The sequence below is a fragment of the Pseudorca crassidens genome, chromosome 9, assembly GCF_039906515.1.
Source record: "Pseudorca crassidens isolate mPseCra1 chromosome 9, mPseCra1.hap1, whole genome shotgun sequence".
Classification (NCBI taxonomy): domain Eukaryota; kingdom Metazoa; phylum Chordata; class Mammalia; order Artiodactyla; family Delphinidae; genus Pseudorca; species Pseudorca crassidens.
In genome coordinates this window covers 41777589-41805039 of record NC_090304.1, presented here as the reverse complement: position 1 = coordinate 41805039, position 27451 = coordinate 41777589, and the positions used below count along the sequence as shown (strand labels likewise).

The 27451-nt window shown below is 46.6% G+C and overlaps 1 protein-coding gene across 1 annotated transcript in view; it reads left to right on the top strand.

Moving 5' to 3' along the window:
• Positions 1 to 27451, top strand: part of SPON1 (spondin 1) — a 274194-nt gene that overhangs the window by 233246 nt on the left and 13497 nt on the right. Inside the window, exon 7 of the mRNA XM_067749816.1 lies at positions 20748 to 20812. Within this exon, the coding sequence (XP_067605917.1) occupies positions 20748 to 20812 (65 nt within the window). The remainder of the gene's footprint in view (positions 1 to 20747; positions 20813 to 27451) is intronic.

Sequence of the window (27451 nt, the reverse complement as noted above, 5' to 3'; positions counted from 1 at the left end):
CTGAATTGGATTCTTAAGATAAAAACAGTCCATCCTGCATTAGGAGTTATTATTTTGATTGAATAATATCTGGATCATGCCCGTGGTGGTAATGTTAATGTTACTACCCATTATCTTGGAGATGTTCACCCCACTGTTTCCAGAGAAAATAGAGTCCTTTAAATGGAGAGAAGGATTAAAATAGAAAAAAAAACTACAAGCCTTTCACGGCTCTTTATGCCAAGGTCAGGACAAAGGAACGGCCTTGACCTCTAAACAGGACAGAGGATCTGGCCTGGGCTAAATACTTAAAAGAATTGCAAGAGAAGTCCTTTCAGCCATGGATGAGTGCCTTAAATGTTCTCAACCTATCTTTCTGCAAATTAGCATTCATTCATTCATTTATTCACTTACCCCATTCATTCCTTCAACCAACTCATTCATCAGCCAACATATCTTGTGCACCTTCATGAAACCGTGAATGGTGTCAGATCGTGAAGAAACAAAGATGATTCAGTTAAAGAGGGAGGGTCAAGTATTATTGAGATTCTACCATATCTCAGACAATATAGTGGGAACTTCCAGACAATATCTGATTTATTCTTCACTGCAACCCAAAAGGTAGGTAGAGCTACTGCACCCATTTTACACATGAAGAAACTGAGGGTCAGACAGGTGAAATGACTTGCCAAAGACCTCACTGCTAGAAAAGGAAAGAGTCAGAATTCAGACCTAGGCCTGTCACATTTCAAGGCCTAGGCTGTTTTCACCACACCCGGAATTTGGACATAGAACATAAACACAGTTTTTTAACATTACAGTACAGTGTGATAAACGATGCAACTGATACACAATCATATGTAGCAGGACAGCCATGGTGGGGAAAGCCAGATCCCCGCTCTGGGGGGACTTACTGACATTTCAGGGCAGTGGAAAATATCTGGATGGTCCTAATGTGTCCTCCAAAGCTCTTCTACATCCCTAACCCCATCACACAGCTCTCTCTCCATCTCCCCCTTATGAAAAACCTGGTCTCTATGTGCCCCTCCCCACCCTTGCAAGGGAAGGGCATTTGTCCACTCACATCCCACATAACACAAGGCAACAGGAGGCGTCAGGCTCTACTTCGTTTCCATCACCTCCTCACACCCCATCTTATGGAAAGACCCATGCCACTCACACCCAGCCATACCAGCCTCTATCCACCCAGTCTCTGCCACCTACCAGCCTTCTGATCACTGCCAGCCCTCACGGAAGGTTTTGGCCCTGGGATCACTGTCTTCTCCAACCCAAGTCAGCAGCTTTTGCTGGGATTTGGATCACTTTCAGCTGCAATGGGTGCTGGAGTCATATGAGTCCCATAAGATATTTTATTGCCCCGTGAAGTCTGTTGGGAACTCAGTAGCAGGTAATACAATGGCCTAAACCCAAATCAAAGGAGTATGTCTGGTAAAGCTTTATGTAAGCACAAAAGAACCTTTTCAAAGCACACCTTTTCCCATTATAGCATTCCCAATCTCTTCCTTGTTCAGGCCCTGCACCACTCTCTCCATCACCATCATAACCCAGATCCAACCAACCTGTGACAGGTGACAGAGGCATTACATGAAGAGACAGGGAACCTGTTTAGGAAATGTGTCTTCAGAGATTGCACCTCATCATCATCTTTTTGAGGTTTCTTAATGTCTTGAGACACACGACAAAGAATCCCATGTGGCATTCTATGGACCAGAATCATTTTGAGAACATTTAGAAACCTCCTGTGCCCCACCCAGAGGTTCGAATTCAGTAGCTCTGAGGTCAGACTTGAACATAAATAGACTTGAAAAGCCTTCAACGGATTCTGAAGCACAACCAGTTTGGGGAGCATTGACACACAGCCCCTGCCCAGGGATCCAGATGCTGCCTAAAGCCAGTTTCCCTTTGTAAGGGAGGAAAATCATTTTCCCTCTACCTTTCCAGTTCTTGGCCGATACCCTCCCCACTTTCCATAATAAAAGACAGATTAGCAGGAGCAAAAAAAAAATTGTAATTACATACATACATATACAAGTATATACATAAAAGGAGTCCCACAAAGATATGAGACTCAGAAGGCAGCCAGGTAATTGAGGATTATATACTATCCTGAGCTAGGGAAAAGGATAAGGGTCTGGGGCTTCAAAGCGGCGGAGACAATTCACTGGAAGATGAGAAGAGGAAATGTATGCCCTGCCATGCAGATCAGTCCTCAGATAAAAAAGTGATCTCTAGTAATGGAGCTCTTCCCTTTATAATGTAGATTTCTCTTACAAAAGGGTAACCTCTACTCTGTTTTTAGAGCTTCTCCCGTGTCTGCAGTTTCTCAAAATAATCAGCTCAAAATAATCCTTATGCCAAAGAGGCGTATTTCGGGGTGGCATATTCAGTTGTACTTCACCTGCCACTGGACCTTATCTGGATCACAGAATAGATAGGTGACAAGGATTAAGCGTAACAAAAAAAGATCTGTGCAGCTCCCTTCTGCACAACTGAGGATCAGCAATTAGTTACAAACGATGGGCTCTTTCATCCAACAAGGGATCTGGCAGAGAATTTTTTCTGGGTTTCATTTTCCTTATATCTCTGAGCCCCTTCCGACAGGAACATTATTATATAAGCAAATTTTGATCACTTGAAGCCTGTTTGAAGGCTCTAGGAGCTGCTGCTCGTTCATTCATTTATTAATCGAACATTTATTATCTTCCTTGTGCCAAATCTTGGGCTAGAGAAGGGGGGAAGAGGGATATACGGATGAATAAGACACAGTTGCTCCCCCCTGAGGCACTCTCCGTGGGGGAAAGGGGAGGGAGGGAATACTTGATATGGAAAAGGGTAACTGCAGTTCAGTGAGGTAGGTCCCATGACTGAAGTCAACATAGGATACCCTCGAAGCACAGGGAGGGGGCAGCTACGCTAAACCAAAGGCTTGAGCTGCATTCTAAACGACAGGGAGGCATTATCTAGGTGAGAAAGGGCTAAAGACACCTCAGGGAGATGGTGGTTTATGCACAGGTATGGAAGTTTGAAATAAAGCATATCTAGTTTAGAAACTGCAAGCAGTTCAGTAGGGAGACAGGTATCCTGATAATTATGCTTTGACATCAGAGGAACCTGGGCTCGGATTCTGGCTCCTCTGATTATTAGCTGTGTGCACAGGACAGAATTGTTGGGCTTCTCCGAGCCTCAGTTTTCTCATCCATTAACCCCACCTTATAGGACTGTTGGCATAGAGATGAGATAACATATGGAACATGCCCAATATGGTACCTAGCGCATAGACCACACCCAGTACTTGGTGACTGGTTTGGTGATGAGGATGAAGATGAGGATGGTGGTGAATGGGACGAAGGGTAGATATGAGGCTGAAAAAGTAGGTAGTGCCAAAGAATGAAGCCTTGTGTTCCATGCTAAAAAATTTGGACTTTATCCCTAAAGCCAGAGGGAGAATTTCGTGGAGTGGCCTGTCAAATGAATGCTTTAGAAAGGGCGCCATGATGGGCTGGAGGGGGGAGTGGGAGAATAAAACGGGAGTTAGAAGGCTCTTGCACTAATCTAAAAGCATGGTGGGCTGGGGTGGGGGTGAGGTTCTTCAGAGTGCAACTGATAGAAGCTCCTCCCCATGATTGTTCAGACTACAGGCTGTGAGTTTAATTAGCCAGGTCTACTCACTCGCAGCAGGCCCAATGACATGGAAGAAGATAGAATCCAGGCTCCTATTATCATTGGAATTAAGCTGCTTTGGTGATTCCGTAAATGTCACACTCAGGTACACTGAAGTGGGTTTTTTTATCGGCTTAAAATGGAAAATGTAGCAGTGGTTATCTGTGGGTGGTGGGATTACAGGTTGTTTTTATTCTTTTTTCCCCGTCTCTATTTTGTAAATGATCTACAATGAACACACTTTTGTAATATGGAAAAATCAATCATAAAGTTTTTTTTATATCAAAACTACACATAGTTTCAATCAAAACAGCAATTCTTTTCTTACTACCTGAGTAAGGAAATGCTCAACTGAATACAAATGGGGAAAAAAAAATTGTTGATAGGCTCCAACTTCAAACTGCTCAGCTATTTATTTTCTCCCTTTTGCTTTGGGAGATTGGAAGATAGACTGGATACATGCGAATGGTCTTGAGTTTGAAAAATAATAGTTGTTTTTATTGTTATAGCTTCAAGCATGGATTATTTCCATGATTTATCCTTCAGGAAACGAAAACTACAGAAAAATTGCCCAATAGTTAGAGATGATTGGATTATTGATATTTTCTTTTTAAAGAAAGCATCACATCAGAGAGAAGTCTAAGTGGCATTCTCTCCACACACAGCCTGGGTTGCAAAAGTAAGGAATTGCAGGTGGGCTGTGGGTGAAGTGCAGCAGGAACTACAGACAGGGGTCTAAAAACTGAGTTTTTCAGCACTGTGCTCCCAAACCAGGCCTAAATCCAACGTGCACGGGGTCTCCGTAGATATACATTTTAGGCTTCATTAGGCCATCTTCCTAAGAGGTGGAATCTTGATTACAATCTTCATTTTGGACTTTTTTTTTTGAAACGGTAATAATAATAATGAAAACTGTTCACATGGTTTTATGGTTAATAAATATTTAATCTTCACAACATGAGTTAACATTAGTCCCATTTTACAGAGGAGGAAAGTGAGGCTCAGAAAAGCTAACTGACGGGCCTGAGGTCACACAGCCAGAATGTGGAGAGACAGGATTCAGATCAGCTCTTCAGAATCCAACAGCTATGCCCTTCCACTCCTCCCGTCCAACGACTGGTCTTAGTTATTTCATTTTCACTAGATTCACTAATTGAAAGGGCAAGTAGGGCCCATAGGATTGTATCAGTTCTGATTGCTGTTATAACAAATTACCACAGATTTAGTGGCTTAAGACAACACAAATTTATTCTCTTCCAGTTCTGGAGGGCAGAAGTCCAAAATGAGGCTTACAGGGTTAAAATCAAGGTGTTGGCCAGGCTAGCTCCTCCAGGAGGTTCCAGGAGGCTTTTCATCCCTTCTAGGACGTCAGTGGCTGCTGGTATTCCTTGGCTTATGGCCACATCACTCCCGTCGCTGCTTCTGTCCTCACATTGCCACCTCGTCTTCTGTAGTCAAATCTCCCTGTGCTTCCCTCTAATAAGGACACTTAGATTTAGGGCCCACCCAGAAAATCCAGGATAATCTCCCCATCTCATGATCATTAACTTAATCACACCTGTGAAGTTCTTTTGGACATAAGAAGCAGCATTCACAGGTTTTCGGGTATCATTCACAGGAACGTGGGTATCTTTGGGGGCCATTATTTAGCCTACCACAGGAATATTTATTTCATCAATTAAGTGGTCCTTGAATGTAAAATTCTCTGAATTTCAATTTAGGCCATAGCTCTTCTTAGTTCTTTATTTTTAACCTTTTACTTGAAGGCCTTGGGGCTTTAGTGTTTGTTTGCTTGCTAGCTTTTAAGCAAATTTAACTCTGACTCCCTATTGGAAGTCCCTTACCTAAAACCAGATCCTCCAGCTGTCTTGCAGGGATGGAGGCAGACAGCAAGAGTTTTTCCAGGTTGGAAAGGGCTTGGAAAGAGGTGCATTCTTTACTGTTAGGCCTCTCCTGCCTGCCGCTTTTTATTGAGCATTTACTGTGTGTCAGGAATTGTGCAAGCATTCCACATTCAGTGATAGCACATTTATATCTTGCAACAAGCCTATAAAGTTGATCTCATTAGCCCATTTTAGAGATGAGAAAATTAAGGCTCACAGAATTAAGTAACATGTCCGGGGTTGCACAGTTAAGCCACAGAGCCTCCAAAACCCAAGCTCTTCATACCATGCTGTTGCAAAACTGGATAATTCCCAAACTGGAGTAGTGTATGGACCTCTTTTAAAGAGCACATATAATAAGCTCACAAACCCTCAGGGTTGAATTATAATTATTTTCATCATATTATTGTTTAAATATGTGAAAAGATAACTAGATATTAACTCCTTATGCTTATAGCTCTCCTGTGACCATAAAAGCAAACTAACGATAATAATAATAACAAATAAAACTACAAACCTTTTAAAATGCTAATTAGGAGCATTGCTTTAATGTGGTGGGTGATACTGTTTTGCTGAAATTAAATGACTGTTCACAATCTAGATTCGATGCTGACTGCCCTGCCGTGGTCCTTCAGGGTTTGGTGACGCCATGCACCGTGGTCCTTGGGCCTCACTCACTTCTCCCACTGTTCTTCCATCCACCGACATCACACATAGCATTTGGGCTTTACCTGGTGAGAATGTCATTGATTTGTTAACTCTGCCTCTCTTTCTATCCACTAACTATAGCAGCTGAGGTCTCTGGGCAGTAGACTGAGTCAAGATTAGCCAAAGTAATTGGGGAATGCTCTCGGGAGCCACTCCTGTGGAACGAAGCAGGAGGAAGGAGAAACAGACAGAGGGAGAAGTTGAGCTGGTTGCAGGCCCAAAGAAGGCATCTGCCAACATCACATGCGGTGGTTTTATCCAGGCAGCACAATCCCCCCAAAAGAACTGACAGCTAAGGGCCAACTTTTAGCATCTTCTTCAGCAGCTGAAGAGGGATCTGGGCAGAGAAAGACAGTCCACCACACTAGCGCACAGTAAAGTTGTAGAGAGCAGCAATAGGATGTAAACACAAATGCATCCCGGCCACTGAAATTGCCTGGCGGTGCTCGATTATAAGATCTTCAAGGTCATCTATAATATGCTTAAATTGATTTTTAAAATTGTCATAAAAATATAAAATGTTTACAATCTCACAGAGAACTAAGAGACCCTAACAATGTCTTCACAGACCCTAGGGCTCCTCAGACCTCACTCTGAGAAAGAAAAACATCAGGAGGCGTCCACTTACCTCTGCTGCGAATTACTGTGTAAACCTGTAATATGTCCATGGCGTGAAAATCACAAAGTTCTATGAATGCTTCTTTAGGGGGCAGTAATAATTTCCAGATCTTCTCATAATTCACACGTAACATTTGGGAATAAACACTTCGATTTACTGAACATTCCTTCAGTATATTTCATCAAGCATCCACTATAAGATGGGTGCTTTACTAGACACCTTCTGGAGGAAAAGACACATAAGCGAACGAACAAAGTGAGCAGATAATCATGCAACATGGGGACTTCCCTCGTGGTCCAGTGGTTAAGACTCCACGCTTCCACTCCAGGGGGCATGGGTTTGATCTCTGGTCAGACAACTAAGATCCTGCAAGCCAGGCGGCCAAATCATGCAACATGATTGAAGTCATGAAAGAGGATAATCTGAGAACCTTGGGCCATCAAGAAGGCATTACCAGAGGCAGGGAGGTGGGGAAATGGGGAGATGTTGGTCCAAGGGCACAGAGCTGCAGCTGGATGTACAAATGGGTAGCATGAATAAATCTAGAGGTCTGATGTACCACACGATGACTGTTGTTAACAGTACTGTTTTGTATAATGGAAATTTGCTAAGAGAGTAGATTCCGGGTGCTTTCATGACAAAGAAGAAAGGCATCTATGTGAGGAGATGGACATGTTAATTAGCTTAACTGTAGTGATCGTTTTACTATGTATATCTTGTTTTACTATGTACAAATGTCATGTTGTACACTTTAAATATATAAATTTCTATTCAAAAAAGGAAGGAAGGCTTTTCCAAGGAGGAGTTACTTCAGGGGGCTGGGATAAGGATATTCCAGGCAAAGGGACTCAAAAGTCTTGAGAAGTCCCTGGGCATGGCACGGAACTAGGAGATTAGGCTGAAAGGTAGGTCAGGCAGAAGTGGGAGATTACACTGAAAGAAGGGGGGTGGGGACATTCGAATATAACTAAGTAATCACAGCTTCCCTTTTCCTTTCCATTCACCCGGCCCTTTACTTACATTTATCTCGTTCATTCCTCACGTGTTATTAGTAACCCACTAGAGGACACGCCCCACAAGAGCAGGGACTGTGTTGCTGTGTCTGCTGCCCTATGCCCCGTGCCCAGTGTCAACCTCAAAAGCAAGAAACCGGTTCAAGAGGCAGAGCATTTATTTAGGATTAAAGAATTGTAATTTGGGGTACACAGGTTCAGGTAGAAACCCCAATTGTGTCCTGATTACATGCGAGAGAATCAGGGTTTTTACTGGAAAAAAGAAGAAGAGGTAAGTTATTTTTAAGAAGAGTTCATTGGGGCTGACAAGCAAAGCTAGATTCCTAGTTCAGGTGAAGTGGTCACTAGGTAAAAATGAACGAGGCCTTTCAACAGGAGAGTCTCATTCTTGCTGACTTCTTGGAATGTAGGCAGGGCGGTTTGGTCCAGTTCAGAGGTTGAGACATAAGACGTGTAGGACAGTTCTCTGAAATGGCTGTTTTTTTTAATTTTTGGCCACACGGCACCGCTCGCGGGATCTTAGTTCCCTGACCAGTGATCAAACCCACGCCTCCTGCAGTGGAAGCTCAGTCACTGGACCGCCAGGGAATTCCCTGGAATGGCTGTATTTTAAATGGGTCCACTCCTGTCATCCTCCACACCCGCTAGTGGACATACCACACAAGAGCTGAGACCATGTCACCTTGTCCACTCACTGCCCTATGCCCTTTGCCTAGCACAGTCTCTGACCTTTGAGGAAGCTCCATAAATACATGTTTTACACACAGAGGAATCTGCTCAGAAAGGATGAGTGACTTCCCCAAACGTACACAGCACATAAATGACAGAGTCGAGATTTGAACTTGGGTCTGCCTTATTCCAGCACACCACTCTTTATCCCCTGCTCCGTGATGCCACAATAATAACTAGAAGGGGAGTTTCACAGTCAGGGAACCTTCTGTTACCAGGGGAAGCCTGGCAAGAGACCAGCCTGTGTGTGTGTGACCTTAACTTCCTGGTAGGGACACCTCTTCAGGGTCATCTGGACACACAATTTCTCCTTTTCCCTTCCCAGTCTCTCCCCAAACCTCCGTGGGTATCTGGGAGTCTCAGGAATGAAAAGAGTTAAGCTTTTACAGTTTATTAAGCGGTTCCTTTGCATTTAAATGGCACCATTGAAGAAAGCAGCACTTCTGGAACCTTATTTGATGCTAACGTGCTGAGCACCTTGAGGCCTGCTTACTTCTCCCTCGTCCAGGTCATTTAGAGCCTCATTACTTAATAATTTGAAAGCTTTTTATGGAAATCAGTGGATGGAGGGAGATGATGAAGCGAAATGTTATTATATATAAGGACCCAGCAAAACAGGCTGACAGTAGAATACCTGGGTCAGAAGCTTCTTTGGGGAAAAGAGAGAAGGAGAGGGGGATGCTGGTGTGCAGAGGAGTTCTGGTTTCTTTTTGAAATGGCTATTATTTCAAAGAAAATAAAACCTAACGAAGCCTAACAGGCTTTAAAATTGTCAAGTAAAGAATCCATCAGATGTCTTATCAATTCTGCCCCTGGGCTTCTGTCCCTTCTCCCCACCTTTTCAGCCGCTGCTCTGGCTCCCAGCCCATTACCTCTAGATGTTTGCTCTGCCCCTCTTCGCCCACAGTGCAGGCCTCACAAACACTTCCTCCAAAGCCTTCATGGATATTTCTCCAGATGAGAAAACCATGGGGAACAGCCTTGGAGTGGCTTTTTCTTCCCATTTTTGTTAATGGCAATATATTTGCGTGGCTCAAAATTCAAAAGCAATGCAGAGTCATACAGTGAAAAGTCTTGTTTTCTTTGCTCCCTGGTTGCCCAGTTCCTCTCCCCCGAGGCACCCCGTCTTTGTGAAGTTCTTATGTTCCTTCCAGAGACACTTCAGGCAAATAGAAGTAAAAGCGCACACGCATACACATTTTCTTTATCTCTACCATTTCTTTGTAACGTGATGGCTAGATTATTATACAAATAGATGATGAGCCCAAAAGATTATATAGGAATGTAAAAAATAAAGATACAAAAATATATACATGTGTACTTTTATATTGCTGTGTGGTCTTTGGGTTCATCATTAAAAGAGCTATATCAGTAATGAGATTATCTCTAAAACATAACTAAATTAGAAAGCAGGGTACGGAATGGTTTGTTTAATAATCTGTTTGTATAATAGTCTAGCTCCCTTGTTACAACGAAATGGCAGGGATAAAGAAAATGTGCGTGTGTGTGTGTGTGTGTAAGCTATGATCTCAACTATGTGATGAAGACACACAAATATAGAAATAAACATACTAATTGATGACAGCTGCTGGGTTAGGATGGTGGGATTATGGGTATTTCTTTTTTGCTTGTTTCTCTCTGTCTCTCTCTAATTTCCTATAATATGGTTATGTTATTTTTTAAATTTTGAAGACCTTACTTGAGTATGTAAGGTATATTTCCATCTTATTAGAATTCTTTCCTGGTCCTTTACATATGCACTAGCACTTATACTTCTATTGGAAATTGCCACATCCCTCCCCATCCGACTCTGGCCCCCCTCTCACCGCCACATTGTTTTCCCCAGAGACCCACTCAAGTCTTGCACACCCGTCACCGTTCCTTTGTTTCGGTCTGCCTCCTGCTCTAAGAGGAAAACTCCACGAGGACAGGGATTGATTGGTGTCTCTTTTGTTCAGGGCTCTATCTCCAGCACTCAGAGCTGCGCCTGGCATAGAGTAGGGGCTCAGTTGTTATTTGCTGGATGAATGGATCCTCACGTGGGCCCAGCAATGCCTGTAATGGAGCATCAGTAGCTACTGTCCTCTGCCTTCATCTTCCGTCCTCTTGCCCTCCCTCCATCGTGGGTCTGGATCTCACCTCTTCCCATCTTTTCAAGGACCTTAGTCCTGCAAGCACACCTCCTCTCTCTCCTGCAACAGCAATTTCTCCTTCTTTACTGGTTTATACCTTTCTCCAAACAAACTCGCCCTAATGTCGCTCATCTTCTAAGAAACAGTCGCATGTCCTTCCTGCCGCTGGTATTTTTCTTGACTCCCCTTCCCAGCCGACTCCTCAGAAATAGCTGTCTGGGCTTGCTGGCTCCACCACCTTGCTTTCTTGTCCTTCCTAAACCAGCTTCAGTTGAATTTTCAGCAGTGACCAGCAGGGCAGTGCTGGCAGCAGTGAGCAAGTAGCAGGGCTGGCAGCAGTCGGGGGCTGTACAGGCAGTGAGGGGGGACAGTGGGAACAGACAGGGACAATGGGGACAGCAGGGGACCGTGTGGATGGAGGGGGGCGCAGCAGGGGACAGTGGGGCATCACGAGGGCTCTGAAGAGGTCCTGGGGGCAGGTCCTAGCGTCCTCCTGTCTTGCTGGCTGTTCCCTCTCCCCCGCCCTCTTGTCTGTCTCCACTCACTGCCCAGGTACTCCGCCTTGTGGCTTTAACTAGCACCTATACACCAATGACTTTCAAATTTATCTCCTGCCTGGACTTTTCCCTTGAACTCCAGTCTCATCTATCCAACTGCCTATATGACACCTCCCCTCAGAGTCATCCTTGACCCCTCTTTGTTTTACACCCCACATTCAATCCATCAGAAGATCCTGTTGCTTCTCCCTTTAAAATAATGTCTTGCGTCCGACATCTTCCCACCCGCTCCATTGCTCTCTCGTGGTCCAGTGTCTGGTCTCCCGCTTCCCCCTGCCCTCCTGCACTTTACTCCCCCACTGCAGTCAGCAGGACCCTCTAAACACATAAATCAGGTCCTCACACTGCTACTCACAAGCGCTTCAGCAGCATCTGAGCCCTGTAGCACTCGCAAGAGTTCCCCTAAGACTCCCTGGGAGGGCAGTGAAGGCCAGAGGCTTCCTCCAGCTTGTCATGAATTCATTCTTTAATTAACTAACCCATGATTCATTCCTTAATCATTCCCTGTATACCTCCCCAGACCAGGCCAGTGCTGGCGAGACAGGGGGGACACAGTCCAACCCCTGCCCTAACAATGGCTTCCAGGACTGGATGGGATCTGCCCTCAGAGGAAGGTGGGGAGGGGGAGACAGGGAAGAGGGGTAAGGGATGTCGAATGCTGCGCCTTTAAGACCCCCAGAGATGGGCTTCCCTGGTGGCGCAGTGGTTAAGAATCTGCCTGCCAACGCAGGGTACACAGGTTCAAGCCCTGGTCCGGGAAGATCCCACGTGCCACGGAGCAACTAAGCTCGTGCACCACAACTACTGAGCCTGCGCTCTGGAGCCCGTGCGCCACAACTACTGGGCCCGCGTGCCACAACTACGGAAGCCCACATGCCTAGAGCCTGTGCTCCGCAACAAGAGAAGCCACCGCAAAGAAAAGCAGCCACCGCAACTAGAGAAAGCCTGCGCTCAGCAACAAAGAGCCAACGCAGCCAAAAATAAATAAATAAATAAGCTTAAAAAAAAAAAAAAAAAGACCCCCAGAGATGCTCCCAAGGGGCAGGGTTAGGGGTGCTGCCCCTACAGGTTGCCTTGCAGGCACCTTCAGCCAGACCTGGCCTGGCTCATCCTCCCTCCCTGGCTCCGGCTGGACTTCCTTGCAGCCCTCGCCTGTTGGGAGGCAGACAGCCCGGCTTAGCGTGCCCTCTCCTGTGTGATGTCAGAATCTCGCCTGGCCTGGCCCCTCTTTTACTTCTCTGCTCTGACCCCAGCACTAACGTCTTTCTAATTGCTGGAGATAGGGCAGAAGGTGGGGAGGAGAGCGTGGGAAGATTGGGTCATGAGGGGCTGGGCTGGGAGGCAGAGACGTGCCCCATCCACCCCTTCAGCTCCCTGTTTGACTCCGAAGAGACGCAGACTTCCATAAGCATTCTGAAGGATACGATGAAAGTCCAGAAAATGAGGTTAAGCCCAGGATTGGCACGCTGGTTACCAAACGAGCTAAACCAATGCCTGGGGTAACAGAGGCACACAGAAGGCTGGCCCTCTCTGTGAGGTCATGGCATGATGCCCGTCTCAGAGCTCTCCACCTGCCAGAGACAAGTGTGGGTGCAGGGGCAGCAGGGCAGGCCCAGGCGGCTCTGATGCGCCCTCTTCCTCTCCAGCTTCAGAAACGTCAAGCTGCTTTCACAAAACCATCTCACGGGAAAATTATTATCTACGGGCATTATGCAATTTTCCCATCAGGATTACAGGCTGTGTTTGAAAAGAAATAAAAAGAAATTGAATTTGAAATGCTTCTGTGAAACCACATCGTCTTCTTGTGGATCTGTTAATGGGCTTCAGATACGCTCTCTGGCTTTGAAATAGCTGATCAGACGGCCACTTGTGATGGCATCTGCTTCCTAGGAGCAAGGTGGGGCATAGGCACCTATAAACAGCCAGCCCAGGTCACTGGGGTGTCCATCGGAGGCAGGCTCAGAGCCTGTGAGCCTCACCATGGTTCCTAAGGTGGCCTCCGCGTCCTGTCCCTTCCCCCTCCTTCCACTATCAGGTAGGTCTAGCAGAGTTCTCTGGCTGGCACTCTCCACTGGCTCTTCCAGTGCCCGCCAGCTCAGCGCGCAGGTCCGTCAGTGTCACTTTACCCAGCTGTGGCTCCATCCTGCGCTGTGGAGTCCTGGTGGCCTGGGGCTCAGAAGGACGCCAGCCCCTTCCTCAGCACAGCCTGTCATTCAAACAGCAAAGATTGATCAAGCACGTTCTAAACACTGATAGTACAGCGGTGAGTGAGCAAAACAGACAAAAGCCTTTGCCCGCGTGGAATGCCTATTCCAGCAGGGGGAGATCAATGATAAAAAGAAAGCAAAATACATAGTATGTCGGATGGGGACAAATGTTACGGGGAAACAATAACCAGATAAAGTAGTGCGGGTGTGCCAGGTCGAGGAAGGGGCAGGGAATTGCTCTTTTGCACAGTGTGGTCAGCAGAGGCCTCACTGAGCAGGTGACATTTGAGCAAAGACCTGGAGGAGACAGAGGAATGCATGCTCTGGTGTCTGGGAGGACAGCACCCCAGGCTCAGGGGGCAGCAAGTGCTAAGTGTGCCTGGCACGTCTGAGGAGAAGACATCCAGGGCGGCTGGGAGCAAAGTGAGCAAGGGGGAGAGAAGTTAGGGATGAAGCTAGTGAGGTAACAGGGGGCAGAGCAGATCATGAAGGGCCAAGGGGGCCATGGCGAGGTCCCCATTGGCTGTGCGGTGTGATGGCATTAGAGGATTTTGACCAGAGGGATGGCATGATGTGGCTGCTGTGTGAGAAGGAGCCTGGAGGAGGGCGAGGGAAGAGGCAGAGAGACCGGCCAGGAAGCAGTTGCAATAATCTAGGCAAACGATGATGGTGGCTTGGACCAAGATGGTGCTGAAGACACAGGGAGGATACAGTTCAGGCCCTGTTCTAATGATGGTGACAGACAGTGGTTGGCTCATAAATACATTTTAGAAGTGGAGTTGATAGATGTGCTGAAGGATCCGAGGTGGAGTATGAGAGAGAGAAACATCAAGGATGAGAAACTAGAAGGACAGCATGGCCATTTCATGGAATGGGAAGAATGAGAGAGGCCAGGTTTGGGGAGGAGACGATCAGGAGTTTGGTTTCAGACATGTTGAGTTTGAGATACCAATTCAACATCCAGATGAAAGTGTTAAGACCGTTAACGTACAGGCTGGAGTTCAGAGGCGGGCTTGAGGTGAAGATGACAATTTAGGAGTCATCGGTGTATGCACAGCTTGTATTTTAAGGCATGGGACAAGAGGAAATCGCCAAGGCAGTGTGAATAGAAAAGAGCAGAGCACCAAGGGCTTGCGTACAGGGGCACTCCAATGTTTGGAGGAAGATAAAGTGGGTCAGCAAGGGAGACCAAAGAAGAATGAGGTGAGGAGAAAATTAAGAGGCGGCGAGTGCCAGAGCCAGGCGGAAAGTGATTCAAGGCAGAGGGAGTGACCAGCTGCATTAAATGGTCCGGAAGCTAAGAGCTGGGCGCTGACCATTGGCACAGAGAGAGGTGAGTCTCAGTTACTACGTCTGGGAAAGGAGGACCATTTGCTGCCTGCCTCAGAGGGCTACGGTGCAGCCCACTTGAGACCACGGGCAAACTGTAGAGCACCACCAAATGTGAGCTGTTTTTATTTCTGACCAGAGGCTGTTGAAATGAGGGGAGGCATCCTGGGCACAATTGATGTTAAAGATGCTTAACCTCCATCATCGCCTCATAAAGTGTCTCATTTCCTGCTGCTCGTCACCAGGACACTCACCGAGGGATGAAAAAGTCCCCTTCCGAGGTGGAAGCCATCAGGACTGATATTTTTTATGGGTGGTCAGTGGGAATTCTGGGAAACGGTAGGAGCAAATAATGGAACCAGACACTGCTCACTGGGGTCTTTACACAGGATGACAGGTGCTGCCCTTCTAGAGGGAATCGGGTGACCCTGTGCCTCAAAGCAAGGGCTCCTTGGAGAAAACTGTCAGCCAGGGGCAGCCGTGGTCTTGCTGAAAAACAAGCAAAATAGGGGAGGGACAAGAGGGAGATGGAGGAGAAGAATCGTCAGGGAAAGTGGAAAGAGCATGAGCTCTGGGGTCAGACACATCTGTATTGGAACCATGGTTACTGGGCAGTCTTCACAAGGCACTTGACCTCTTTGACCCTCAGTTTCCTCATCTGCAAAACGAAATGGCAGCTATTCCCAAGGTTTTCCTGAGAAACAAGCTGATAAATGGGGAAATGCACGGTGGGGTGGGGGGTCTCTGTGTGCACACACATGGATCACTGCCCCTGCGTTTAGTGTCATCGGCTTGCCTTCTCTTTAGTAGCAGCAGTTTCTCTCCAATTCAAGGACCCCGTGCTCCCCCCTCTTTATCAAAACCAGTTCTCAGGACAGCATTACCATTAGCAGTATCGTGAACACTGTATGATAATCCCCCCGGCATGGCTGTAATATTCAGAACTCAGGGTAGGCTAGGACACGCCCTGAAGGACAGCGGAAGCACGGGTGGGGGAGGGGTGGGGCCCAACCTTTCAGGAGACCCCTCCCTCCTGCCCCACGGCTTACCCTCCCAGCCCCCTCCACCTGGGTTCACAGGCTGACAAACGTGGTCTCCAGACTGAGGTTTAAACTCTAGACGTGCCGTTTGACTAACGGTGTAACTACTTTCGCCAAAGAAATGTATTGCTGAGGATTAAAAAGTATATACTGACCTTTCAGACGCCTGGTAAGGATTTAATCAGATACTATATATAAGGTAATTAGCAAGGTGCCTAGCACATGAAAACAGTGGATCGTTGCTGTTGTTGTTTCAACTTGTTTTGATTCCTTCCCCTCATGGATTGCATCTCATTTCTCTCCTTGGGGGGCAGGAGGCAAGTTGGCTGGGCTGACTCCCAGACTGCTGGTCTGGGGCAGGACGTGCTATGGTGAGGAAGCTCAGCTTCAGTGCCAGGCGGAGCAAAAGGGGCCTTCGGATGAAGAAACAGGTTGTGGTTCAGGACTGCGAGACAAAGGCGAAAGCTCAGGAGCCAGGAAGGTGCAGGAACAGAGAAGAGGCGAGAAGCAAGGCAGGGAGGAGGGGACAGACTGCCTGTTGCCGTGAGCACGACTGAGATGACGGAGCTCTCCTGCCTTGGGAGCTGGCTCTGGGGGGGCATGGGAGGGTCAGTGTGGGGGTAAGGATGTTCAGACACCAGCCGTCACCCAGCCCCCCAGACTCACATTCTGCCCCTCTGCTCTGCTTAGACGTGACATCTCCTGATATCCATGTGATTTCTGCCCCTGACCTGTCCCAGACTTGTTTCCACTCCACAGGAGTCCTCCTTCCTCTGGACCTGACCTCAGCCCATGGCCTGATTTAGTAGGCCGTGCAATTTTCATTTGCTACCTGAGGAAGTCTGAGTACAGTTGTAACATCTTCACAATATGTTTACCAAAAGCAAAATGGAAGAACTCATCCCCGGGAAGACGGACATGAGTACCCTGTAGTTTCTTGGAGGTTTTTTATTTTAATTGGCATATCTCTGGGAAAGTGCTAACGTCATGCGAACGAGGCGTGAACTGAGTGCCCTGAAATACTTTGAAAACAGTCCTATGGGAGATGGATGGATAAGGGCTTTAAGGATCTTGAAAGATCCTTTCTGGGCTTTAGAGACTTGTTAAAACAGATTTTCATTTAAGTCTGAAGTTTGGGTTGCTTACTGTGAATTTAAATTCTTCAGTCTTCAGAATGTGAAGTACCTGGAGCCCCAGTGCCCCCATCCAAAGCTCACCCGGCTACATTAGCCTTTAAATAAGGGGACATCCTCCTGAGGCCTTGTGGCTTTGTTGATGCTACTGTGTGCTCCATTCTCTGTACTCAGGCAGTACAAATCCCATCTTGGCCTGAATGTGAATAAGAATAAGAGTAGTAGCTAGTATTGATGCTGATACAGGCACGGTTCTTAGCACGTTACTTGAATTATGTCATTTTGTCCCCCTAATAACACCATGTGGTAGATATACTTTTTAACCCTATTTCAGAGATGAAAAAGCTAAGGGAAGTCAGAGACTTGCCAAAGGACACAGAGCTAGTCACGGTGCGGTCAGGATTTGAAATCAGGTGTGACTCTAGGGCTTATGCTCTCAACCATGCTACTTTCCTGCCTGCTGGATTAGTAAAGATGAAAAAGATTGATAGTATCCAGTGTGCCCAAAGTTGTAAAGACATAGGCACATACACATTCTTGCTGAAGTATCAATTGGTACAGACACTTGGAGGACAATCTGGTAGGCACTACCAAAATTGTCAATTTGCTTCATCGTTTGATCATTCCTGGAAGTCTATGACACGGGAACGTGTAAACAAAGAAATATGTACACAAGTGTTCATTATAGCATCATTTATATAAACAATTAAATATCCAGCAATAATGCCAGTTAAATAAGAGAACATGCACGCTATGGAATTCTGCACATACATCAACAAATGGTGTGGCTTTGCTTTTTCACCAATTGACTGAGTATCCACAGCACTTGGACATGGCCATGAACAAGCCAGACCCTCTCCAATCCTATAGAGCTTTGGTTCTACTAGAGAATTTTGATGCTTCAAGAAAAATATTTAGTTTTTTAAATATATTTTCCAGAATGTTCCTGTGTTATTTCACTGGCTAACATAAAAGATCACAACAAGGAACTGTTGATCATGCAGATGGTGCGTAACCTTGAGATGAAACAGTTTACAGGAAGAAGTTGTTCTAGTGCCTGCAGACGTGGAACCACCATCTTTGGAGCCTCCATGGCTCTAAAAAATACAGATGGAATGCCAGCACCACAAACACTAGTGGAGGGCCCCAACAATTTCTGTTGAGTTATATGCTGCAAAAGCAAAATCAGTGTCATTAGTTGGGACTTGAAAACCAAGATTTAATTGTAATACAAGGTGCATCTGCAGGGCCAGCTAACTTGGTGGCCCCCTTAACTCCACCCACATTGATTTTATTTTTTAGTAAAGTATTTCTTCAAGGGCAAAAGGACTGTCTTCAGACAGTACCTCATTACTTGGATCTCATACTTGGATTTCTTTTTTTCTAAGTCTTGACCTGGCTTACCCTAATTTGAAGATCTCTAACACTTTAAAAATCAAGAAAAGGGGAATTATATTGCCATAGGTACTGACATGGAAAGTTTCCCATGATATGATAGTAAGGGGAAAATGTAAAAATCGTGGTGCAGAATAAGATATTCAATATGATGCAATTTTTGTGGGAAAAGCTGTATTAATGTATGTGCACACACACACATAATACCTAAGTATAGTAAAAGGTCTGGAATGATATGTACTGAACTGTAACACTCTGGAGAAGGAGGTGGGAGAAGCCAGGGTGCATGCTAAAGCAGAATGCTCAGCATTTACTTTGTGTGCTTCTGTGATGCTAAATTTTTCCACAAAAAGCATGTATTATTCTGAAATTAAAAATCAAAGAAAAAAGCTAGCTGATGCGGGCCACGTAGGCAAAACTCAGGGATTAAGAAATCACCCTGGAAGTTGTGGGGAGCTGTTGCAGGGTTTAGGCGGGCAGTAGGTATGGTCAGGTTTGCAGCAATGTCAAGGGTGGACTGGGGAAAAGCGAGAAGATACTAGAGCCCGGGGCCACTGGTGAGGAGACCGTGTAGGACTCGAGATAGTAAGGCTGTGAATGCAGTGGATCTTGGGGCCCAACGGCTGTGAGGGGTAAGAGATGGAGGAATGCAGGCAGCTGGTGGATGTGCCCGACGGGGTCCACTGAGGAAGAGCAGTGCTCTAGGGGCAGATGAAGAACTCGTTGTGGGACATGGAACATATGAGCTAAGTACAGGAAACCCAGGTCACAGGAGACCAGCTCGAGTCTTACATGTGACTTCATGTCAGGCAGCTTCTCTCAGTCACTCAGCAGATGTGTATTAGGAGTGAGTCAGGGATACAGTCTCAACAAATAAAAAAATCTCCCATGAGAAATGTAAAGCGCTCTGTTGGGACTTGGAAACGCTCTCCCTGCAGACATGTGAGCGGGGGGGTGTCTGTGCATCCACAGATTCTTTCCTGTGATCAAAAGGGGGAACCCCCAAGGAAGCCTGAGCTCAGAGCAGGCTGCGAGCGTCTTGGGGGACGGGGTGCTCTGTGGGCCTCACTTCTACCCTCGCCCCACCAGGACCATCAGTAGGTGCCCAGGCCGAGCAGGGTCTGGCTAAGCTCCTGTCCCCTCTGAGCTCCCCACCCTGCTCCAGCAACCCATTCCCTGGCTGCAGACCAGGTGCTCCAGACCAGAGGCTTTTTCTAATCTTGCGGCCTGAGCCTGGAGGCACCTCTGACCTCCTCCTTGCATGGGATTTTCTGGGCAAGGTACCCACCAACTAAGGAGAAGTTCATCGATTCATCCCAAATATATGCTAGGTACCTACTGCCAGGAATAAGTCTAAGGACTGGGGCAGAGCTGTGGGCCATCCAAGCCAGTCTCTGCCCTTCGGGGACTCAGAAACGTGTTCATTCGGCAACAGAGCTCTTGCTGCCCCTGCTGGTGACATCCTGGGCTTTTCCGTGCAGTGTGGACAGTGGTGTCTGAGCACTGCTGGGCCCCGGCCCCGGGGAAGGGGAGCTCCAGGACCAGCTGAATCCACTCTGGGGAAACCCCAGCCAAAAGTGAATTTGGACCTGTGGAAGCTTAAGCCTTGAAAAGCCTATGGTAGCCCTCAGCCCCAATGTGTAATTGAAAATAAAAACCCAAACAAATCTCGAAGGAAAGTTAAGCAAGATTAACAAAATTCTGATTTTTCCCCATGATGGTGACTTAAGGCTTTCCTTCTAAATGTTAATTATCAAATTCTTCCTCAAAAAATTCTTTTAGGTCCCCAGGCTTTAAGGGTGCCCTACACACTGTCCAAAGCAAACTAGAGCAGGATTACATGAGTGGCCCAGGAGTGTGGGCCCCAGGCTTCATCTTGCCCTCCTTGTTCCAAGGGAGTCTGATCCAGTATGTGAGTCTCGACAGCAGGAGAGGCCTCGGGGGTGACAACCCTTGGGGTCAGATGGTGGCTGCAGTGTGGCTGGAGCAGGCCCCAGTGGAAGCCTGGACACAGCATGACCTGCCCTCCAGGCTGGACATGATGTGCAGGCCTGGCCATCCCAGGGGGAGGGCAAGTTAAAGCCTGGCTCCTGTGGAGAAGGGTCTGCGCTGGAACCCTGAAGTGTGTCTCAGTGGGCCCCTCGGTGTCCAGCACACACCAGGCACCCTGGACGCAGCCCCACCTCCTGGGACTGCCGAGACTCCAGGGCTCTTCACCTGGGGGCAGGTAGAGTCTCAGCAGCAGGTAATGGCATGGGGGGTGGACAGCGTCACTATGTCAGAACCCTCCTGCTCCCTGAGCCCAGCTCTCCTCACTAAATACCTGTGGTCCTTTTTTACAGAGCGATGAGGTCCTCACTGTCATCAAAGCCAAAGCTCAGTGGCCAGCCTGGCAGCCTCTCAACGTGTAAGTAGCAACAGGGCCCTGTCCAGCCCCCGGCCTGGCCTTGTACGTGGAGCCACCCGCCTCCTGGCCGCCGCATGCCAGTCATGTCGTAAAAGTCAGCACTGCCTCTCAGGTGGCTGAGCAGGTGAGGTGCACTGCTCATGCGTGCAGTACCAAGCGCCCCTACCTCCTCGGGGAATGCAGGCTTGGTCTCTGTGTCCCCCATGGCTTTAACATTGCAGAGGACCCCACTCAGACACTGGAGGTGTTGAGAACACGGTTAACTATAAAGCTTTGAAAATCAGGGGGAGAATTCTAAACTGAGATATAAAATTGAGGGTCACCAAGGAATGGGAGACAATCAACACCAAGGACATGGTTGAGAGACAGCTTGAGAATGAGAGTCAAGGGCTTGGGACTGAGTCCCGAGGAGCTCCAACATCTAATGCTGAGGAGGAGTTGCCTGCATAGGAAGCAAAATGGAATAGCAAGGAGATTGGGGAAGGAAGCTTGGTAACAGGGAAGCCAAGGGAAGAAAGCATTCAAGAAGGATAGCTGTGTCCAGGGCAGCTGAGAGATCAAGGAAGACCAGAGTTGCACGATGCCAGTTGGATTGATCCAACATGAAGATCATCAGTGACCTTATTAGGAATCCTTTCTGCTGAGTTATGGGGGGAGGGTAAACAGCCTGCAGCAGAGTGAAATGTGAACAGAAAGTGAGGTTATGGAGTCAGTGAGTACAGACAACTCTTCTGTGAAGTTTGATGTGAAAGAAGAGAGACTGGACAGTAGCTCCAAGAGGATGAAAGAGTCAATGGAGCTTTTTTTTTTTTTTTCTGAAGATTTGAAAAAAATATTTGGGGACACCTTCCCACCCTTCACCCATCCCTCAGATATCTTGAGACCCCAGTGGAACAGAATTCATCCATGGCAAACAATCAGATTTCCCAAATTCCCAAAGCCTCTCCACTGAGTGCTATCAGCTTGTTAAGGGAAAGGAATTTTCCTTTGGTTTTCCCATACCCGTCTCCCCTTTCCTCTTCCAAATCTCATTAGGAAGTCAAATTAGGAAGCCTACACGCAGCCAAGTTTTGTTTTGCAGAAACAGCCCTGCACCTCCTTGTGAGCCTGTTCTATTGAGGTTAATGGGATTCCAGCCTCCCTCAGGCCAGTGGAAAGCCAGGGTGACCTACTTTGTGAGGTCCTGCCCAGAGAAACTGACTTGTTTTTCAATGATCTTCCATCTTTATCCCCAGGACCACTTCTCAAAGGACAGCCATGAATGAACAAATTAGCTGCTGACTTGTTTAGCTCAATAAATCAAGTTGTGCCTCCAAAAGCCCAGAGTACAGGTAGAGACAGGAAAGACAAATTCGGAGCAAAAGCCACATCCTCCACAAGTTCTTCCGGCGCCTGAGTAGAAAATGCCCAGGTTTCCTGCAAATCAATGCTGAATTTCCACCACTCAGTTAGTTCCTCCAGTTAGTTAAGTCTGACTGTTAGGAATTACTGGAACTTTTAAAAATAAATTTTATTCCTTTCCTTATGATGAATCCTCTAAAGGACTGTAGTCTCCTTATTCCCAGCCATTCTGATTAATTAACCTTTGTTTAGACAGATCTGTTTGTGAGACAGATGAGAGGCAGGTGAAATAGAGACATGGTCACCCTTTCCAGAAACTATGCCTGTGGAGGGTCTGTGCCCCCTTAATCATCCCAGCCATGGTTCCCAGGGGGCCAGAGGCATCTTTCTGTCAAATCAGGGCTGGAAGTTTCAGGGTGCTTCTGGTCTCCTGTAGAACCTGCTCAGGTCCGTTGATGTCCCCAGGACTATAAAGGAAGACTTGCCTTGGACTAGAGAACGCAGAAGTCTAACAGGCCAGATGGACTCGGAGCCCTAGATACCTCCAAGTTATAAACAGAGTTGTCCAAGGCAGAGACCTCTCTGAAACCTTCCTCCAGCCACACAGACTTCAGCCTAGTGAATGGCTCTAGCACCGCCTAGTGTCGAGATTGAGTTTCTGCAACTTTGAAAGCTCTTTATTGAGGATTATTTGAAACGAACAAGAGGGACAGAACTCAGCATATGAGTGACCTGAGTCTCACAGATATGGATCTGTAACTTAGAATGGTATAGTAAGTCTCTAGAAGGACCATAAAAATCCTTTATTGCCTCTTTTCTTTCGTCGTGTTTTGAAAGCTTTGTTTAGAAAAGCGGAGTGAGAAGGAAATCAACATTTACCAAGTCCTTTTATGGTGCCAGTCACGATGATAAGCCATTTCCTCACTAAAAGCCCTGGGGTGGGTCTGAGGATGCTCCCATTTTGCAGATTAGTAATTGTAAAGGGAGACGAGGTCAAAGCTGCTGTCACATAGCTAAGAAGTGACTGAACCAGGGCTCAAATCCAGCTGTCTCTTCCAGTCCCCTTTGTTCTCTCCCACATCACGCTGCCTCTCTGAATGGAAAAAGGCACAAGATATCTCTGTGTCTTCATTTGGTTTTCATTTTTCTGGTATGAATTGTCTGTTCATAACTTTCCTTTACCTATTGGGATTGTGGTGGTTTTTGTTGTTTTTTTTTTTTTTTTTACAGATTTGGACTAGCTCTGTACATACTATAGATATTAACATTTGTCAGTCAAACTAGAGGGATACATTTTTGCTAACATGTCATTTTTCCTTTCTAATTCAACACTGTTGTTTCCATTATGCAGATGTTTTTAGTTGGTATATAATTCAATGACTTTTGTGATTGCTTTTATTGTTTCAAAGCTGAGAAAATTAACGTTTCTCTAACAGATCAAAAACTTGACTTTTTTCCCCTATGATCTGGTTGTTTTTTACTTAACTCTGAGTTTTTGCTGTTTGGGGGGATGTGTGTGTGTGTGTGTGTGTGTGTGTGTGTGTGTGTGATATTACGTGTGAATACCGTATTTTTTAAAACTGCAATTAAGTTAGCCCAACCCCACTTGTTGCATGATCTTTCCTCTCCCCCTCAATTTTATATGAGTCCTTATCTAAGGTTTCTGGAATCTTCAGCCTGTGCCACTGATATTTATTTCTATCTTATCCTGGATATTACACCATTTTCATTATCATACGTTATTGTATATTGTTATATGGTATGGCCAGATCAATTCTCTTTGCCAGAAAAGTGATAAAAATTTAAATCCGAGATAGAAAAATAAGATCAAATTAATAAAATGCTTTATATGGGAAGACATGGCATATAAGAAAGGCATGAATAAGAATTTTTATTATGGTTTGGACAAATTAAAGAATTCCAGTCATATCTAGCATTTCCTAAAGAAAACTCACATATATTCTTATCCATTTCATTATTTTAAATAGCATTTTTATTATAGAAGTAATAAATACTTTGAGGTAATTTTAAAATTAGGTCTGAAGGCCAAAGGAAGTGTTAAGAGCTCCATATTCATTTCCTAGATTAACTCATTTATTTCAACAAATACTTGAGAATCTAAAGCATGCCAAATTCTAAGCCAGGCACCGGGATATAGCTGTAAACAGGACAAAAATGGTCCCTGTTCTTTTGGAAACTAACAGGGAAGATGGAAATTAAACAAGGAACTCCAAGGAAAGAGTGAGTTCAACATGCTCTGGGAAGGTACACCAGGGGTCCTAAGCAATTAGAGGTGAGGGCAGGAAACATTTCCTCCCCTGAAGCTGGGGGGCCTGAGGATGAATTTTCCAGTCAAGGGTACAAGAAAAGAGCAGCACGTAACTGAACATGTTATAATATCGTTCCCAGGCTTTTACAGCCAAATTTACCATATCACCCAACCTAAGGTCAGGCGTTTTGTGCAGGGATCAGTTGCCCCAAATTTTCTACCCCTTGAAACACTTACCAAGGTCTGGGGGATACCTCACTCAGGTTACAGATTTGGCCAAAATGCATTAGCAGAGAATGATTTGTATAAGCCTTGTAAAACACAGGAGGTTCTCAGATGGTTACATCCTTCAGCTGGGCAGAGTAGCAGGGTGGTGTGTTGGATGGGGGTTGGTTTCGTTTCTCCAGCTGTGGATTCCCAAGTAGAGCTGGTTTTGTCCTCTTAGGTTGTCATGATGAATAGCTTCATCCATGGGGTACAGGATATGAAAGACCACCAGACCCACAACCATATGCTCAGGGAGATGGGCAGGTAACAGGTGTAGTGGTTGGTCTCTATGGCAACGGAAGAGAAGCCTTCCTCCAAGGCACTGCTGGACTCCCGAGGGGTCCCGAGCCAAGCAGCCCCGCTCTGCCCACATGCCCGTGCTCTCTGCCAGGCAGTTACTGGAAGGCAGACCCCAGACGGTGTCCTGTTAATCCCTAGGTGAGCAATGCCGCAGCTCCCCAGACTGCAATTGTTGTAGAAGCCAGGTCTTTAAAGAAGCTGCTAAAAGCAATGACCTACATGCCAGAAAATGCATGCATGGGAAAAGGAAATGAAATCCCCCAATTTGTACCTAACTAAATAGCAGACTATGGAAGTGTGGGACTTTAGCAGTTTATAAAGGCCTCCTAACATATCATCTGAGCCTCACAGCAACACGGCAGGTGGGTAATGTCAGATGAAGAAACTGAGACTGGAAGAGGATGAGAGTTACTTGCCCAAGATCTAGTAAGTAGTGGAGCTCAAGTCATCCTACATCTACTTGTTCAGCTGGCCCACTGGAAACCTCGTATTGGGATATGGCTGTGAAACAGGTTTTTGCCCTCAAAGGGCTCCTAGTCTAGCGGGGGAGACCAAACAGTGAGGAAGAGATTACAATCAAAGGGTACAGCTCAGAGACCTACACAGAGTGTGTGGAAATACAGACCAAAGGCACTGGTCTCAGTGCAGGGGATTAGAAAGGCTCCTGGATGAGGTGACTCATGACCTGAGGCTTGGAAGATGAGTAGACCAGTGATTCTCAAATTTGAGGCACATTAGAATCACCTGGAGGGATTATTAAAACAAAATGCTGGGTCCTACCCCAGTCTGTAAGTAAATCTGGGGTGAGGCCCAATAATTTGCATTTCCAACAAGTTCCCAGAGGACGCCGATGTTTCTGGTCCAAGGACCACACTTCGAAGGCCACTGAAGGAGAGCCTTCCCAGCAGATGCAAGTGCACGTGGGTCCTGATGCCAAAGCCAGGTTCAGGCCGGGCTCTTCCTCCACTCAGGTTCCAGAACCTACACTGGCATCAGGCTGAAGTGAGAAGTGCATTCAGGAAGGCCTCCTTCCCCTTGCCTCTCTTTTCTGATCTCCATATGACCCTTCAGTGCTGCTTTACTCAGTAACAGTAATACAGCAAGTCCCCTACATACGAATGAGTTCCGTTCCTGCGTTCTAAAGTCCAATTTGTTCATAAGTCCAACAAAGTTAGCCTAGGTACCCAACTAACACAATCGGCTATATAGTACTGTACTGTAGTAGGTTTATAATAGTTTTCAGACAAATAATACATAAAAAACAAACAAAAAAATAAAACATTTTTAATCTTATAGTACAGTACCTTGAAAAGTACAGTAGTACAGTACAACAGCTGGCATACAGGGACTGGCATCAAGTGAACAGGCAAGGAGAGTTACTGCCTGGAGGAGGGAGAGGAGGTGGGAGATGGCAGAGCTGAAGGATCGTCAGCAATAGGAGACGGGGGGCGAGCTGCAGTTTCACTCACGCCTGACACTGATGGAATGCACATTCGCATCTTTGAAAGTTCGCAACTTAAAGGTTCATATGTAGGGGACTTACTGTAGAATAATTGGTCAGGTGCCAGACACTGAGCTAAGTACTGGATGCGAGTTCTGCCATTAAATGCTAACAATAACCCTTTGGGGTAGAAGTTATGGGGATCCCCATTCTGTAGATTTGGATACTGAGGCACAGAAAGGTTTAGTCATTTGTCCAAGGATACGCAGCTCTAAGAGGTGGTATGGGATGATGCACACCCAGGCTTCCCGCCTTCTCTGCTTGTTGCCCGATCCCATCCGGCCTGCCCAAGGGGCCCAGTTCCACAGGGCCCAAGCAAGCCTGGAGTCATCGCTTTCTGGGGACAGATGAGGGCAGCCGGAAGCAGCTGGTCCCAACAGACAGGCACAGACTCCCAAACAACTGCCAACCGGACTGAACAGACGCGTTGGTCCCCAGCTAAGGATTCCCCATGATCGGCAGCCTGGGCGGAGAGTCAGGCAGAGCCGTCTTCATGCCTCAGCCTCACCAGCTGCGTCTCAAAGTTTATTAATTTGTATACGCTTTCCTTTCTCCTTTACAAAATGAGCTGATAATTCTAACCCCCACAGGAGTATCATGAAGAGAAAATAAAATAACGCAGGTATGCCACCAGGTGTGGCTGACTGTAGCTCTCCCACCACGCCTCTCAGTGGGCTGCCGCCGCTGATCCCATACAGCTGTGGCCACTCCTAGGACCTTGTCTTAGCAACACGAGGACACAGAGGTTGAAGAGCTGCCTCTCACAGCTTGGGGGCCGTCAGCCAAAGGTGTCTGGCTCTACAGCTGGGTCCCTGCTCGCCTACTGGAGGAAACGGCCAAGGAACCAGCTGTGAGGCGATGGGTGAGCTCTGCTGCCAGGGCGGGGCCTTGCTCTGAGCAGCCTCCGGGGGCACAGGAGGCAGCAGGCTGGGCAGATAATCCCGCTGATGGCACAGTGTTG